At 32.1% G+C, this 18724-nt stretch overlaps 1 protein-coding gene across 4 annotated transcripts in view; it reads right to left on the reverse strand.

Annotated features, from left to right (window-relative positions):
- The window catches only part of LOC132733076 (myocyte-specific enhancer factor 2A-like), a 106580-nt gene that overhangs the window by 70287 nt on the left and 17569 nt on the right, over window positions 1–18724 (reverse strand). For 2 of the 4 annotated variants that reach the window (XM_060719664.1, XM_060719666.1), the window contains exon 2: window positions 9882–9950. Coding sequence is in view for 1 of the 4 variants with exons in the window: in XM_060719662.1 (XP_060575645.1) it covers window positions 7728–7756 (29 nt within the window). In the remaining 3 variants the exon portion in view is untranslated. Of the gene's footprint in view, window positions 1–7727; window positions 8029–8232; window positions 8436–9881; window positions 9951–18724 lie in introns of those variants that run through there. The other 2 variants (XM_060719665.1, XM_060719662.1) reach the window with 2 other exon arrangements.

Genomic DNA, 18724 nt, shown 5'->3' on the forward strand with positions numbered 1-18724 from the left:
ATTGTTAATCAAATAAAAGATCAGAGCAGGAATATATCAATGCACATGAGTCTAGTGAATTTGGTGGTGAAGGTCATATTTCACGCAGCCTAAATTTCATGACTACATCAAAGGACAACACAGTAAGACACTTTGTCAAAATCTAGGTAAGCTGATATCAAAGATCACTTTACATCTTAATCTGTGCACATGGTTCAAATTTCATAGCTGTAGATCAAAGCACAAGAAAGTAGGTCACATTATCAAAATCTAGGTCACCTGATATCAAAGTTCAATTTTACAACTAAAACTGTGCACATGGTCAACATTTCATTGCTGTACATCAAAGGACAAGAAAGTAGGTCACTGTCCCCTTGGTCCAGGCAAAATTTTGACCCAAGGGTTTAATTCAAAACAATCTTGATACAGGTCCACCAAACAACATTTCCAGTCAAACATCTAAGCTGAAGCTTTCTCCCATTCAGAAAACATTTGTTTTATTTTCTGTTTTTACTATGTGTACATAATGAGAATCATGCCCCCGGGCAGGGCCAGTTTTGACACCAGGGGAAAAATTTGAATAACTTTGGTAGAGGACCTATAGATGATATAATATAGCAAACATGAAAGCTCTATGCCTTGTACCTTCAGACAAAAATATTTTTTATTTTTTTACTAGATATACATAATGTAAATCAATGACCCCGGGCAGAACCAATTTTGACCCCAGGGCTAAAATTTGAACAATCTTAGTAGAGGTTCACTTCGCAAAGTCTGATGCCATATATTTAAACTCTAGCCTTTGTCAATTCAGAGAAGAAGATTTTTCAAGTTTTTACTTTATACATATAAGGAAATCTAGCACCTCTGGGGCAGGGTAATTTCAACACTAGGGGCATAATTAAAACAACTTTAGTAGAGGACCCAAAGATGATATTATATACCAAATATCAAAGCTTTAAGCCTTGTACCTTCAGATAAGAAGATTTTTTAATTTTTTACTCTATGTTCATAGTGAAAATCAATTGGCCCCTAGGGGTGGGGCCAATTTTGACCCCAGGGCTATAATTTGAACAATCTTGCTAGAGCTTCACTACACAATGTTTCATGCAAAATATCTTACCTCTAGCATTTGTCAATTACTAGAAGATTTTTTTTACTGTAAGTTTTTACTGTAAGTTTTTACTGTAAGTTTTTACTATATACATATAAGGATAACAAATGACCCCTGGGGCGGGTCGATTTTGACCCCAGGGCTATAATTTGAACAATCTTGGTAGAGGTCTACCAGACAATGTCTTATGCAAAATATCTAAGCTCTAGGCCTTTTGGGTCCTTATAAGAAGGTATTTTAAGTTTTAACTATATGTACATATAGTGAAAATCAATGACCCCTGGGGCGGGGCCGATTTTGACCCCAGGGCTATAATTTGAACAATCTTGGTAAGGGTCTACCAGACAATGCCTTTATGCAAAATATCTAAGCTCTAGCCCTTTTGGGTCTTTACAAGAAGGTATTTTAAGTTTTTTACTATATGTACATACAGTGAAAATCAATGACCCCGGGGCGGGGCCCATTTTGACCCCAGGGCTATAATTTGAACAATCTGGGTAGAGGTCTACCAGACAATGCCTTATGCAAAATATCTAAGCTCTAGGCCTTTTGGGTCTTTACAAGAAGGTATTTTTAGTTTTTACTATATGTACATATAGTGAAAATGAATGACCCTGGGGCGGGGCCTATTTTGACCCCAGGGCTATAATTTGAACAAATCTGGGTAGAGGTCTACCAGACAATGCCTTATGCAAAATATCTAAGCTCTAGGCTTTTGGGTCTTTACAAGAAGGTATTTTTTGTTTTTACTATATGTACATATAGTGAAAATGAATGACCCCTGGGGCGGGGCCTATTTTGACCCAGGGCTATAATTTGAACAATCTGGTAGAGGTCTACAAGACAATGCCTTATGCAAAATATCTAAGCTCTAGGCCTTTTGGGTCTTTACAAGAAGATTTTTTAAATTTATTCTTATAATTCCTTTCGGTTGCCATGGCAACCAGATTTCTGCATGGAATGAAATTCTTTGAACAACTTTGGAAGCCCTTCACCCAAGGATCAATCCTGCCAAGTTTGGTTTAAATTGGACTAGTGGTTTTTCACAAGAAGATTTTTTAAGTTCACTATATAATCTATATAACACACACACACACAAACAAACACACACACACACACACACACAGGTGAATCGCTATATGCCACCGCATCGCAGATGCTGCGGTGGCATAAAAACAAAACCAAAATATCATGTTTTAAATCTTTGTAAAACCTTACTATCAGAGCTGTCACCAAATGATTATAGATTTTCTGCCCAGTTATCACTTTTAGCAAATTTAACGCAAATTTAACAACCCACAACAAATTTCACGGGTAAATGAACCTGCGTCAATAAAAAAAATAATATATCAATATTCTACAAAAGCATTTGTGCAGATTCAACAATAACTTGCTTTCAATGACAAAAATCAACTGCCTGTATTATCCAATCAAAACCAATAATCACCCCACTTAAAAAGTAAATAACAATCGAGTAAGTCAAATGTTAAAATGGAAAATATGTTATGAACATTATAATGTTTAGATTTCTCTCTGTAACAGAGAAAGCTATTATTTTTAGTGTTTCTTAAACAAATTAATATAGCTGATTATAAAATTGTTAACTTGTTTGTTGTTTGTCTGTATGTTTAGCTTGATTAAGTGTCAGTTTTTCCTACTCTATTTCAGGCGCATTATTTTACTGGAGGTGTTACTTAGTTCCAGCAAGCATTTTTTAGGTTAAATCACTTTTGGTTAGGTTAAATCACTTTTGGTTCCAGCAGGAAAAGGTTAAATCACTTTTGGTTAGGTTAAATCACTTTTGATTCCAGCAAGCAAAGGTTAAATCACTTTTGGTTCCAGCAAGCAAATGTTAAATCACTTTTGGTTCCAGCAAGCAAAGGTTAAATCACTTTTGGTTCCAGCAAGCAATTGTTAAATCACTTTTGGTTCCAGCAACCAAAGGTTAAATCACTTTTGGTTAGGTTAAACCACTTTTGGTTCCAGCAACCAAAAGTTAAATCATGTCTGGTCCATTTTTAGCAACCAAAGGTTAAATCACTTTTGGTTCCAGCATGGGAAGGGATAAGATACAAATTTCTTCAAAAAAAACAACAAACAACAACAACAATTGACTGTCACCGAGGCATTTTTAAAGGCTTAAATAAATTTGTTTAAAGATCTAACATTGATATATATTGCATGAGGCAAAAGTAAGATAATGTGCTAGATTATCTAAATGAATTTCTTTAACATTATTCAAACTTATTCATTCAGGGAATATAAATTAGACATTGGAGCAGTGACCATAATGCAATCTTCAGCAAAAGAACAAAACTCAAAAGGCTAAACCTTTAATTTACCTAACTGGTTTGAAAAACCAAATCAAAGAAGTATTGCGGTAAATCTTGGAAATTTACTTTACCACAGTTAAACCTAGTCTTGAGGGCAATAACCTGGCTTGGAGAAATGAGAAAGTTTAAATGACTTGATAACACCACAAAGTCAAGCATATATAATTATGTCCAAAGGCACAATATATCAATGGTCATTTTGATTTTTTCAAGATAAAATACCCTTTATCTTAAATGTTTTCTTTAATATAGTATTACCAACAGTATAATGTCTGTTCAATACAAATGAATGGGCAGAGTCAATATCTACTTTATATGACATAGAAATCATATAATCTCCATGCTTAAAAATTAAATATAAAGTAATATTCAGCTCATTGCTGCCTTATAATCCATCACTACTTGATCTACTGATGCTAGAGTGACCACCATGCCTGAGTGTAGAGCCAGGTTAGACCAGTCCTTCAGATGCTGAATTTACTTTCATATAAAACTTAATGTTTCTGACCATCCAGAATTTGATGGGCAAGCTCATCATACAAATTTTAACAAATTTAGCTTACTTAACCAACAACTGATTCCACCTGAGTGACCAGTGCAGACCAAGTACACACAGTGCAGATAATGGTCTGCACTGCTCGCTAGTCAGTCAGTACTTATTTTGAAATTTCTCCTAAACATGATAAATGCTTTTGTCTAGATTAAAAGTTGGAAAGTTCCTTTTAATACAACGAGAGAGCAAAGAGTTAATATAATGTACATGTATAAAATGAGTATTAAAAAGATTCAACATGCATAATAATACAAGTTATAAACAATGACAAATATAAACACATTTCTATAAAATGATTTTTATTTGGTGTAGTTTTTTTCAGAATTAACCAGCAAACTGTTACTCTTAACCATATGTTGGATATCAAGGCAACCTGCCTTCAGAAACAACATGCCTCCAGATCAGCAAAATTAAACTTAAAAAAATCAAACTTGAGAAACATGTACGGATATTTTAAGAAAAGTAAAATTTAGATTCAAGTAATAATTTACATATTTTGAAGACTAATGACTGCATGTAAAAGGAGGGAAATGTATAGCAAAACTGACACTCAAACAAGAGCACAATAAAGGACCTAAATCACTCACCTCAGTTCCAATGCTTCTGTACAATTTAGTAAATTTACTTTGAAGTTAGGCCAGTGCTTATAGAAATATTCAGGAGACCAGTGAACACTCCCAGCAGTTAAATGGGGAAAATGTTGTCTTTATGTTTTTCGGATATCAATTTATGTACCAAAGCTGCAGAGTTTGACTGTGGATTACAATTATGCTGCTTTTAATGGATTGTAGTATAAAAATGTCATGGTCATAGAATTTAAAAGATACATCTTTCTTCCCCCTATTTACAGGCATACCCTTCATCTCTGTATAAACAATGGTGACTGATTTACTCAACTCAACATCTGTAAAAATTACATTTTATAATGTGGATATAAATATAGACAAATATAAATTACTTACTATAAATAACATAAATAACATAATTATAACACAAATGATAAGATCCAAACATCTGGATCTAACTGTATATCCTTCACCTTTTCATTTAACACTTTTTCAAAAGGCATTGAAATTTATATTTATATTAACTTTATATTAATAATAAACTGTTCTATTTTCTGGACATAAATGCAAAAAATTGCAAAAGTTTACCATCTTGTTTGAAAAATATTGACATTGAACTGGAGTATTACTTTTATATCAGTTTTAAACAACAACAACAACAACAAAGAATATGTTTTCATTATCTTAAGAAAAGTTTTGCTAGTTTCATATTCTTCTTAATTGAAAAGGTAACTTTCTCTTAATTAAAAAGTACTATGAAAATCTAAACATTTGTATAAAAACCAAGCCAATTTCAAATTATAATCATTTTAAGTTGATACCCAATTTCACACAATTCACAGTAAAAATTATGCATAAAACTTTGATTTTTTCTTAATTTCAGATTTTATATAAAAAATAAGAAGAAAAAAAATCAAAATTTGGCCAAACAAAAAAGAAAAAACAAGATAAAAATTGAAAGAAAAAAATTGCCTCTTCTGGCCCTATCGAAACTGTCCTGTGAAAATGAATACTCTTCAGAAAAGAGATTCTGCATTACGCATCTAATACCTTAAGTACATTATGGACCTTTAAAATAATGAAAATCTGGCGCCAATCTTCAGACAAATGGAATGACCTTGTCATTGTTTACAAACAAATCGTTATGAACTGTAATTACACATATATCATCACTACACTTAATTTACATAAAATTATGAATAAATGCAAACTAAAATAACCTTAGTTTCCGTATTAATGTAAATAACACAAAGTACAGTTCTTTAAGTAGAAAGTCACTAGGTAAAAGAAATTAGCATACTCTTAAAGGGACTCCACTTCAGTTTTTGACATGACAGGACTGGAAATTTTTTTTTTTAAATGTTTTGTGTACTACTTGATGAAGACCTTGACCAATCCCTTGGTGCAAAATTTTAGTTCTTTACCCTTTTTTTTTTGCAGTTTTTTTTTTCAATTTTTATTGTGTAAAATAACCCATAAAGGCAAAACGTTACAACGCTTTTCACTCAAAGCCGCCTAAGAATTACACAAAAAAAAAAGAATTTCAATGTCAATTCTGAGTGTATCATTATTATCCTTTGCAGATTTTTCCATTTTATTAAAGTGCTTCACTTGAATTGTTTGTAAGATTTTGAAATTTTATGTTTATATGGCCTTTGGACCCCAGTGGAGTTCCTTTAAGATTCTTGACAACCTAACAATTGTCCATTCAATTCAGTAATCTATTTCAAAATTTCAATTGATCTGCTCACAGAGTTCCCTCCCCATTAAATTGAAATGCATAATGGAGCACGATGGAACCTAAAAGATGCTGTTTAGACTTTTTGAAAAATCTTTGACAAGATGGCCATAATAAGTCACCATACATGAATAATAAATATGTTAAAATCTACTGGTGAACCAGAACAAGAGTTAACTTCTCACAAATTTAACATAGACTGGTGAGAGCAGTCTAGCATACACAATGCATGGCTAAATGCCACCCTTTCTCCCCCACAGGGGATGAAAAACTGTATTTGGCATCATGGTGGATGAATAAAACTGGCATTTATTAGAATTACATATTAATTTTCAGGCACTCACCAGGATTTCCCGGATATCAATACATGATTATATTGAGTGGGTGGACCTGCAGGAACTGTTTTGTTTCCAGTTTTCCATGTTTTAACTTTTAATGATGATATCTGAGTGAAAACCATGTCAACTAGTAAAATAATGTAAAGTTCACGTTTTCATGATGCAGTAAAAGAATGCCTTCACTGTACTAAAAAACATTTTCCCCCACATAACATTTTTCCATATTACATTTTATCAATTTTTTAAGTTTTCAAATTGACTGAATTAGCATACAGTACAGATCATGATCAGACAGAATGAATGTGCTGGATGATCTTCAGGTGACTGCATTGGTTACATGGGCAGAATCTATTGCCACGGCACCAGCAGGCTTTTAAGGGTTTGTCTCGATGTGTTTTGGTATTTTCATTTTTTATGATAATTTAATAGGTCTATAAATAATACATAATGAAACACTCATATGCAATACCCTCTTATCAACTATAACATTCAAATAACTTACAATAACTAAATATTTAATTAATCATATTTTTGAAGAAAGAGGTTTAAACATATAAATAACTTCTGCTTGCTTTTTTTCTTTCTTTTTTCCAATAATACTTCCATTTCTTTCATTCCCTGTAATTATTCCGAAACCCCTAATCCATTTTAATGCACCTCTTATAAAACCCCTATATTACAAAATATAGACAAACTAGGGAATTCTATCAATGACTGAGAAATACAGCAAAAATATATTCAAGCTCCCTATAAAATGGTTTGTTTATAACAAATTTATTTTAAATAAGGGGCAGAAGAATATCTTTAACATTTCTAATCTATTGATAGAATTTCAAATTCTCTTTTCAATGCCAAAAATAATTCATCAAATTTCTTCATCACTATCTTTTTTTTCCAAATATATAAACCAAGCAAAAACTGTCCCCTAATCACATTTTTGTTTCTAACCATTATTTACTTCTTAACCATAATTTAAACATGTCTTTTTTGTTCCTAACCATTTACTTCTTAATTTGACATTGTTTTCTTTTGGAATTACTTTTATATTATGATGTGTTGAAATTCATTTTTAATTTTTCATCATAAAAATAAAGTAACTATTTTACCTTGATTCATCATTTATGCTAATCCTCATGGTAAAGTTTTGTAATCCTGTGTCACATAATCCATTTAGTATCCCAGTTCTTTATTATTATTATTTATACAAGAATAGAAAAAACAAATGCAAAAAAAAAAATTCGTTCTCTTTGTAAACTCTATGTCAGCTTGCCCAATAAAACATTTAAACATAAAACAGAAAATGTATTCCTGACTGAGACAATGCAAAAAAAAAATTATGAATTAATTAAATCCTTCACTATAGGACAGCCTTGAATGAATACAAACTATGGTATAAACCAGTCCATTTAATACAGTGTCGAGAAAACAGGTATAAACACAGTCTACCTTAATAAATCAACATAAAAATGTCACCGTATTTCTACACTTAAGTTCTAAGAGTTTTGGAGACAATTTAGGGCCCACTTACACATTTCAGGTTCAACAATACTATAATTTTATCAATTTCACCAATATTTACACATTACTTGAACAAGACGAAAATATCCTTACCTCGTTTCCTAAAATATCCACTACGTGTACGAAAATATCCTGCTCTGAACCACAAATAGGTCTGGAGTATCTAATACTTTATAATACGCCTTCTATTAATGTTTTGACACATAAAACACGTCAAGGTACAGTGGTTACTCCAATACTTATAATAACGTAATGTCATAATATATTTACAAGTGTTTTATTAATTCAGTGCGTTTAGTTAAGCAGGAGTAACCACTTAAATAAACGCTTGCAACCTGCGCACTATGTCTACTGAGAATTAAAACATTATTCAAACTTGTACATGGAAATTATTGGGCGATAGTTAATTATCTAAGATCAGTTAAAACATATGCAAATTTAATAATCAAGTAACTATTATGTAATATTCTTTCAACAATATGCATGGGTTATTACATGATCAATGTGAGATCATTTGTGCAAATATGTACTGTACATTGAATTTACAGAGTGTATGGAACAGCACCTAGGGGAGTTAATATATTAATAATGAATTCACACCTGTTAAAGGGACTCCACTGAGGTTTTTTGACATGATGGGACTGAAAATATTTTTCCAGATAAATGTACCATTTGATGTAGGTTTAGACCACTAATCCTTGTGCAAAATTTCAGATCATTCGTGCACTGCGTTTTTCCAGAATAATTATTCAAATTGTAAAAAATGACCCAAAATGAAAAGCGTTTAAACGCTTTTCACTCAAATCGGGCTAAGAAAAGCATAAAAATACGATTTCCAATTTATTTCAAAGTATATTTCCTTACTTTCTTTGCATATATTTCTGTTTAAAGTACCCCAGCTCATTTATGTAAGAAATTCAAATATTATGATTTTAGGCTTTTAAACCTCAGTGGAGTCCCTTTAATGTATTTAATGATCTTTGTGACAAGTCGTAATAAAATTTGGATTCGGTTAATTAAACATTAACATGACGAATTTCATAAATCAAGCTTGCCCAGCTTCCATTTTTGGAACTGTCCTGTTATAAATTTTGGAAATAATCAAAATGAAAGTTTCTAAAATTCAGGTCAGCAAAACAATAAAGAATCAGGTTGGACTGCAAGGACCAGGTTGACCTGACCTGGAAATATACTGGTGGTGAAAAAGGCGAATCATTCTCGGCTCAACCAAGGTACAGGTAACAGATTCTGTTGCATAGTTTTATTTAAAAGTACAAATAAAATGGTTTCAAAGTCAAGCCTACACATTTATGATAAATACATTGTATTTTAATTGCAGCTTTAAATTAATAATGTTGCACATTACACACACATTATCAAAGACTAAATCAATCATTTCAGTCTAAAATTTTCACCTTTATCTTTTTGTTTTTATTGGTCACGAGGGATTTCTTGTTTTCCAGAATTCTAGTGTTCCTGCTTGAATCAGTTTTTCAACAAAAGTTACCTGCCAGCAATTTCTCAGCATAGTTATCAACAAAATCAGCCTCGGAGGATAAAGTGCTTGATTATTGTTGTCCATTGATTGTCATGGAAAAAAAAAACAACTGTGACAGATCTAAAAATCTCCTCACTTAATTTACTGTATTGACCAGCATAAGAACAATATCTTTTACGACAGGTAAAACATACATCGTCATTTTACCTACCTTGAAGTATTAAGATTATAATGGCAAACTTACCCAACAAATGTTCTACACTTTGTCTGACCATATAAATTTGGTCTCAGATATGGTTAAGTTGACTCGGACCTGAAAATAACAAATGACAAACAATTATTTTAGAATTAAATCACATTAAATTAATCAAAAACAGTTTAATCAATTATACCACATTATGGGCATGTTTTTGTTTAACGCTGTGCATTAATTAACAGGTTGGCACTTGCTATCTGGGAAATGCATGGATTTTACCCATTCAATTTAAAAAAAAAAAAAAAAAAAAAAAAGCGTTTGTTTTTATTGAACTGATTATATACCCATTCAATTTGTCATACCCAGATATAAATAAGAAATATAGAACAAATCATGGCAGGCAAAACTAATGGTCATTAATTAAATTATCAAAGACACATAGGCTGCACCTATTGCCCAAACTGTCACAGGCAGCATGTGGCTTGAGCTTTCACAGGTTGTGACCATGACTAAAACTTTTATATTTTCTGGATAATATTACAGACCAATATTGTATTTGAAACTTTTATATACAGCAGCACAAGTGGTTAATGGATCTGTCTCTCAACCAGCAGCATATAAAGATTTAAGCCCTACTGTTTTCCTCAAATAATGCAAGAACTGGTTTAGTTACAGGAGTTGACTCAAAATGATAAATAATGCTAAAATAAATACATGTATGTTTAAACTTAACTAAATGAGGACAAGTCCAAAACAACTCATTCAGCATGATAAATGTTAAAGGTAAAGTGAGGATAGAGATACTCCGAAAACTTGGCAAATGTGGTCTGGTCTTCCACCCACATACTTTTACAGTTTATTTATACAAATATAATTATATCAATACTTAGTGCAATATGTTTGATCACTCTGCAACAAACAGTAGTGCATTGTGAAGATTATAATGGTCAAAGTTTGTTCGTACCCCAGATAAGATGGGGAAAACCCACATTTACCGAGTTCCGGATAATATCTATTTGAAAGTACTTAATTACAAATAAGGAGGAGTACCAACAACATCATTAACGTCTCAATCATATTGTTATTTGTTTACATCCATGTGACTTTTTTCATATTGTACATTTAAGTTCAGTATTTATTCATATGACATTAACTGTTTGTTGGTTGTCAGCATATATAGACAGTAAGCTATCAGCAGTTGAGACTGTTGGGAGACACTGTGTAACATACTACATCTATTTCATAGTCCTCCATTGTCTAGGTCATTTCTGAAACATTCTATTCTAGTTTCTGTGTCTTCGTTGTACTGTGTAACTATAATTATTTATTCATTTATTTATTTATTTTTCATACATCAGTAAAAGATATATGCAATGTCTACTTTTGTACTATAACCTACATTCTGCTAAATTTTTACATTTCCATTGCCACTGCAGCATACTCATCTTGATCATTGATAATAATATTAATCTTTAACTATTCAACATTTAACCTACTGCCTGCAACGGATTCTACATTGAGCCTGACCAGTGCAGACTAAGATCTGCCATCAAATGAAAATGGTCTACACTCACTTTTCAGTCTATCTTTTTATTATCAATATGGGAGTTAAAAAAATTCAAACACATTGTACATTTTATCAACAGCTTTTAAACAAAACAAAGTATAGAAAAACATGTCACAACAATTAACCTACTGCCTGCTTCAGATTCTACATTGAGCCTGACCAGTGCAGACTAAGATCTGCCATCAAATGAAAATGGTCTACACTCACTTTTCAGTCTATCTTTTTATTATCAATATGGGAGTTAAAAAAATTCAAACACATCAACAGCTTTTAAACAAATTGTGTTTTAACAAAACAAAGTACAGAAAAACATGTCACAGATGTAAGGTAACTGAGCTAATATTAGAAGTAGATAGCTGAAAGTGAATTACATTACTCAGTTTACAAAAACACTTTGACATTTTAATATTACCTGTTCCAGCACAATGTACAAAACTAATTACAATCAATACAAAGTTCGTTATCAATGTAATGACACTTTATCATATATAATATTTTTTACAAATTGACATGAACCCTAACCATCGATTAATTATAGCACAATTAAACATCGACCCAAATACGATTAAACATATTCTGGCACAATTGTACATGACACTAACATAATCTAATATTTCAGCACAATGTACATGACCCTAACATGATAAATGTTCTGGCACAATGTACATGACCCTAACATGATAAATGTTCTGGCACAATGTACATGAACCTAACCTAATAAATGTTCTGGCACATTATGTACATAAAATGTTTCAGCACAATGTATAATCAAAAAGATACAAGAATATTATATGTTTTGCATAATGTACATGACATTGTCTTATCATGTAACACTATAATATCAAATATTCTGGCATGAAATTGTTCTAGCAATATTTTATCATGAATGGTTTATGTAATCTTATGTAATAAATATAATGTCCTTGTCAAATTTTGAGAAGAAAAACAACACTACCACATCATTTTTTGTCTTCAAGCACAGCTTTACAATATGTGGAGGAAAAATATTTCATTCACAAGTTTTAAAGCCATATAAAACAAAGTAATTTGACGTTTACCATTTCCCGCTGTCTACAACTCTTCATACTTCAGAGACAAAAAAAAGTCGCCCAACCACAAAATGGTTGAACTCCACCGCAATGTTGTCATCAGGAAATAAAATTATGTACAACAATTTTGTCAAAGAAAATGCATAATGTAAGTAACACTGTTTTGATCTAGTACCAGACTTTTCCTCTTACCTGTGGTCAGAATTGAAAATAAAAGCCACCTCTATATAACAGTCATAAATCAAAAAACTTGTTGTGTCATGTATACATGATGCAAAAGTAACAGTCAATTTGAATTACTGGGATTTATTGGTCTAAATATTTACTAGGGGTTGGGTTTTACGTCACACCAACACAGAATAGGTCATACTTTCCAGCCTTCTTGGTGGAGGAAGTCCTCAGTTGCCCTTCTGTGCATTATTTCAGGCACGAATAGGGGCCTGAGTAGAATCACAGACAGTTCTGTAAGCTAGCTGGATAGCTTCTTAACATGAAAGAATCCAAAGTCTGTCAGGATTCGAACGGGGCAAGTGGTTTGAAGTCAACAACCTTAACCGCTCGGCAACGGTAAATGCCCCTTCTTTAAATTAATCATATAATCAGCCTACAGATATATATTTAACTTTGCATGAATACCAAGTTTAAGTATTTGGAAGTATTCTTTATCACTGAGAGAGAAAGCTGTGGTGGATGGGGACGTCTTGAAAAGTAGGCTACCTGAACAACTTATCTCTAGTAAAAACTAGTGCTCTCTGCCTTTAAGATTGTGACAATGGTAAGCCAATGTTTATTTTTCCCACTTATATATCAAGTATCTTGGTGTATCATCATTGTATCAAAGATGACATTCTATTATCTAATTGCCCATATCCTGTCAAACATCAGGCTTCCGAAAACACTCTAATATACAGATAACTGCTTGTCCACCTTTATCTCTATCAAACTGTCAAATGGTGAGATGTGATGAACTGATGATTAATACATATAATAGTGTAACACCCTCAAATATTAACATTAAAACCTCTAAATGCAGTTTTCCTTTTAAAGATATTAAATTTAAAACAATATAAAAACTATTGAATGTACACATATATTTCAGATTTTACTTAGTCCCAACAGACTAGGTGTCTATGCGCCAGCCTGCATATTAATCTCATCATTGACTTCTGACTTGTTTTACAGTATCATTGATTCTAATGCATTACATAAAGTTTAAGCCTACTCTAGAGGGCACAATTAATTACTCTCAAAAGCAGACTCAATTAAATCAAGTCAGCAATTTTTGCCAATCTTTTTATTTTTCTTTAAACAGCACAGCCTGCAGAAATTTTTATGGATACTCTGACCTATATCATTTTATTGCTGAATTTGTGTGACTTATGTCTTTACTCCAGGCCACAAATCAACTTAATACTATCAATTAATTAATATAATTACACTTTCAGCAGCCTGCATTACCATATCTGGTAAAAGACTGTACACTAAATTGACTATCTGGTAAAAGACTGTACACTAAATTGACTGTCTGGTAAAAGACTGTACACTAAATTGACTGTCTGGTAAAAGACTGTACACTAAATTGACTATCTGGTAAATGAATGTACTCTGTATTGACTATCTGGTTTTAGACTGTACACTATATTGACTGTCTGGTTTTAGACTATACTCTAAATTGACTATCTGGTTACAGACTGTACTCTATATTGACTATCTGGTTACAGACTGTACTCTATATTGACTATCTGGTTACAGACTGTACTCTATATTGACTATCTGGTTACAGACTGTACACTATATTGACTATCTGGTTATAGACTGTACACTATATTGACTATCTGGTTTTAGACTGTACTCTATATTGACTATCTGGTTATAGACTGTACACTATATTGACTATCTGGTTACAGACTGTACACTATATAGACTATCTGGTTATAGACTGTACACTTTATTGACTATCTGGTTTTAGATTGTACTCGTTATTGACTATTTGGTTTTAGACTGTACTCTATATTGACTATCTGGTTTTAGACTGTTCACTATATAGACTATTTGGTTTTAGACTGTACTCTATATTGACTATCTGGTTTTAGACTGTTCACTATATCGACTATCTGGTTATAGACTGTACACTATATTGACCATCTGGTTATAGACTGTACACTATATTGACTATCTGGTTTTAGACTGTATACTCTATATTGACCATCTGGTTATAGACTGTACACTATATAGACTATCTGGTTATAAACTGAACACTATATTGACTATTACAAATTTTTTTCTTAAATGTCAGAAAATTAAACTGGTAAAGAGTCCTCTGAGATTGAACTTTTAAACTTTTAGAGGTGTATAACCTTCAAAAACTCTTCATTCACCATTTCATTTCCTGCAGGTTTTAATTAATTAAACTAATCATGGTATGATAAAGTTAATTTGGAACTAAATACATATCTTAATTTTCAATGTAAATGGTAATTGGTGAGATAACTTTCAGGCAATCTATTAATTCTTCATGAAGGTCATTTTTCATATTTTTTAGGTGACCATTCCTTTCCAGATATGAAAACTACTTCAACACAATTGTTGTATGGTTTAACTTTAATTTCAAAGACTTATCTCCCTTAGACTGCTGAAAATAGCTCATGGCTAGAAATGAATTTTCTATAACAAAAATAGTATTATGGGCAAATTAATCATGTTACACTGATTTAAATTTGAAGAATAGAACCTTGGAATTTTAAAACATTGCATATACATGTAACACCATTTCTAAACCATGTTGGGCAGAACTTTATATGTACAAAAGATATATATAAAGTCATTTCTTTGTCAGCTTTCTTTATATCCTCAGATATCTCCCCCATCCACCTACCCCCTACACATCACTAATTTAGTTTAACAGACTTATCATATATTTATATTCACCATCAATCCCTCCCCTCTTCCAGTAAACCTTGACTCGACAACAAAACTCGTCCAACATGATACAGAAATTACAATTCAATTTTGTATGTTATTGAGTTTTTTATACGAAAATAAGGAAAAAATGCACGATAAACCCATCATTGTTACAGAATCTTAGGTCAATGATATGCACACACATGCTTAACTGTTTGCTCACTTAAACATCCTTAATAGCAGAATACATTTGTTTTTGAAACATTCAGCTCTTCAAATATCTAAAACTAATATACAAACAAAATGTATGACCTTATATAATGACTTTAATACTATTAAACACTCAATAGAACAGCAACTGTTACCTTTACATTAATAAACATACAGTTTCAAACAAAGCATGTCTAATCATAATAAAATAATAACACATTAATCTTCTAAGTCCTTTAAATACTTTAGTATTGAATAGTACTAAAAGTTAAATAAAATAAGTTAATCATACTCAAGTTGTATAATCCAGTTTACAGACAAATGAACAAGAAATATGTTAATCTTTTGATAACTTCATTCATATTTTTTCAAGGATATTTTGGTGATATTGCATCCTTCCCTCTTTTATACACTAACAATCCTTATAGATACAATGGTGTTAATACAGTTAAACTCTGCAGTGCAGAATATTCTATATTCTATATATTCTATATATTCTAGTTCTCTATTCTTGCAGTGCTGAAAGCAGATGTCACTGGCCCTTACTGTATACTGCAGTGCTGAAAGCAGATGTCACTGGCCCTTACTGTATACTGCAGTGCTGAAAGCAGATGTCACTGGCCCTAATACTGTTTACTGCAGTGAAGAAAGGAGATGTTACTGGCCCTTGCTATAAACTGCAGTGTGAAAAGCAGACGTCACTGGCCCTCAGGCTAAAAAGCAGACGGTTATACTGCAGTCTTGTAAGCCGACATCACTGGCCTGGCTCTATATTGCAGTGTTGAAAGCAGATGCCACTTGCCCATATGAAAAGTGGCCCTATACTGTTGTGTGAAAAGCAGACTTCATAAAAAGCAGACAACTATACTGCAGTGTTGTAAGCAGACATCACTTGCCCTGGCCCTATACTGGACTTCATTAAAAACAGACAACTATACAGCAAACATCACTGGCCCTGGCCCTATACTGTTGTGTGGAAAGCAGATGTCACTTACCCTGACTCTTTATAGTGATGAAAAGTCTTGTAAGCAGAAATCTTTGGCAGAATATCTCCTGAACATGACCTTAAAAGCCATGTTTACTAAGAAAATCATATTAACTCAGCTTATCTGCTAAAACCCTCCTAATGCATTTTGGATACACTACAGCTAATCTATTATTATTTCAACAGAAAATAAAGCTGCCATATTTGCTAATCTCTAATCCTTAAGTTGTTTATACTTTCGATTTTCTTATGCCCAATTAGATTAGAAAATATTGTCCTTGATTTTGACCAAGGTTTTATTTTTTCAGGAAACTTAAATATGAATAACAGATAGATTATTGAAAATGAAATTTATGAATAACTTTTTGACTTTTCAATATTTCCTCCACATGTTCAACATATATAGAGCTTTATTTCAGAAAATTCTGTCCACATTTATTGATTGTCCACTTTTATTGATTAAGTGCACCCTCCTCTAAAACCATTTAACTTTTAAGAATGACTTAAAATCAAATTCACAAAGTTTTGCATTACCAGTAAGCTTCATGCAATACCAGTAAGTTTATTGAACAGCAAAGATAACTTTCAGAAAATCTCATTCAAGTCTTTGAATAAATTTCAGTCATTTGTCCCATGGATTAACTTGAACAGTTTCTTGCAAGGCCCTTTAATTACAGAATGACTATTTCAAGTTTTCGTCTTTTCTGAAGCAAGTCCTTTTTGAATGTTACATACAAAGACAAATTCAGTCATTTCTGCAGCATTGTTACACATAAACTTTAGTCATTTCTGCTGCAAGTTACACTTTTTGAATGTTACATACAAAGTCAGTCATTTCTGCAGCAATGTTCAATATTTCTGCAGCAAGAACTACTTGAAATTGTTACATACAAACTTTAGTCATTTCTGCAGCAAGTATTTTTTTAATGTTCCAGACAAACTTTAGTCATTTCTGCAGCAAGTACTTTTTGAATGTTCCATACAAACTTTTATTCATTTCTGCATAAATGTTACATACAAACTTTAGTCATTTCTGCAGCAAGAACTTTAAATTTTGCTTTTTACATACAAATTTCAGTCATTTTAAGCACTCACACCATGTCTATTTGCTGCAGATATAACTGTATTTTATTTTCAGCATTCTAGAAAATATCATTCAAATATGAAGCATAAATGATACACACAAGTATTAAGTCATTTCTGCAGCATGTACAGTTCTAGAATAAAAACAATTACTAAAGTATGCACTTCAAGAATCATACAATAAAATCCATTTCAGCTGTGTAATTCTAGAATGCCACATTTAGTTAAATCTTGGCCATTTCTGCAGTGTGCCACATTTAGCTAAATCTTAGCCATTTCTGCAGTGTGTAATTCTAGAATGCCACATTTAATTAAATCTTGGCCATTTCTGCAGTGTGTAATTCTAGAATGCCACATTTAGTTAAATCTTGGCCATTTCTGCAGTGTGCCACATTTAGCTAAATCTTAGCCATTTCTGCAGTGTGTAATTCTAGAATGCCACATTTAATTAAATCTTGGCCATTTCTGCAGTGTGTAATTCTAGAATGCCACATTTAGTTAAATCTTGGCCATTTCTGCAGTGTGTAATTCTAGAATGCCACATTTAGTTAAATCTTGGCCATTTCTGCAGTGTGTAATTCTAGAATGCTTCAAACTAATCAAATGCATTTCCAATTGAATAATTCTCTAAATTGGTACATTCAAGTCTTGGCAAATCATACTATGCAAATCTTAGCCATTTGGGCAATTATTGACTTATAAATTCTTATGAATAAATTACCTTCTACAAGACATAACTTAAACAACACATTTCTATGGCAATTAAAGCATCATACAAATTTCTTGTGCGTTTATTTATATAATAACTTCAGACTCAAGGTCAATCTCATCCGCTTTAACTTCAATTAAATGATTTAGTCAACATTTACATTAAACACTGTATTATAGTGCTTAAGAATTCAATCAACAATAAATGCTTATTGTCAATGTTTAACTCCTGAAGCCAGTCTGTCTCAGGTCCATTGCTTCAAGGCCCAGGCCAGCTCACAACAATTCTGTGCAGTTTGACAAACTCTACAGTAAATACTGCTGGCTATTTATTTATTAGGAAAATCATTGTAACAAATGGATGGTAAGGATGTCCAACATAGCAATT

The sequence above is a fragment of the Ruditapes philippinarum genome, unplaced genomic scaffold, assembly GCF_026571515.1.
Source record: "Ruditapes philippinarum isolate M1 unplaced genomic scaffold, ASM2657151v2 ctg467_1_1_1_1, whole genome shotgun sequence".
Lineage (NCBI taxonomy): Eukaryota > Metazoa > Mollusca > Bivalvia > Venerida > Veneridae > Ruditapes > Ruditapes philippinarum.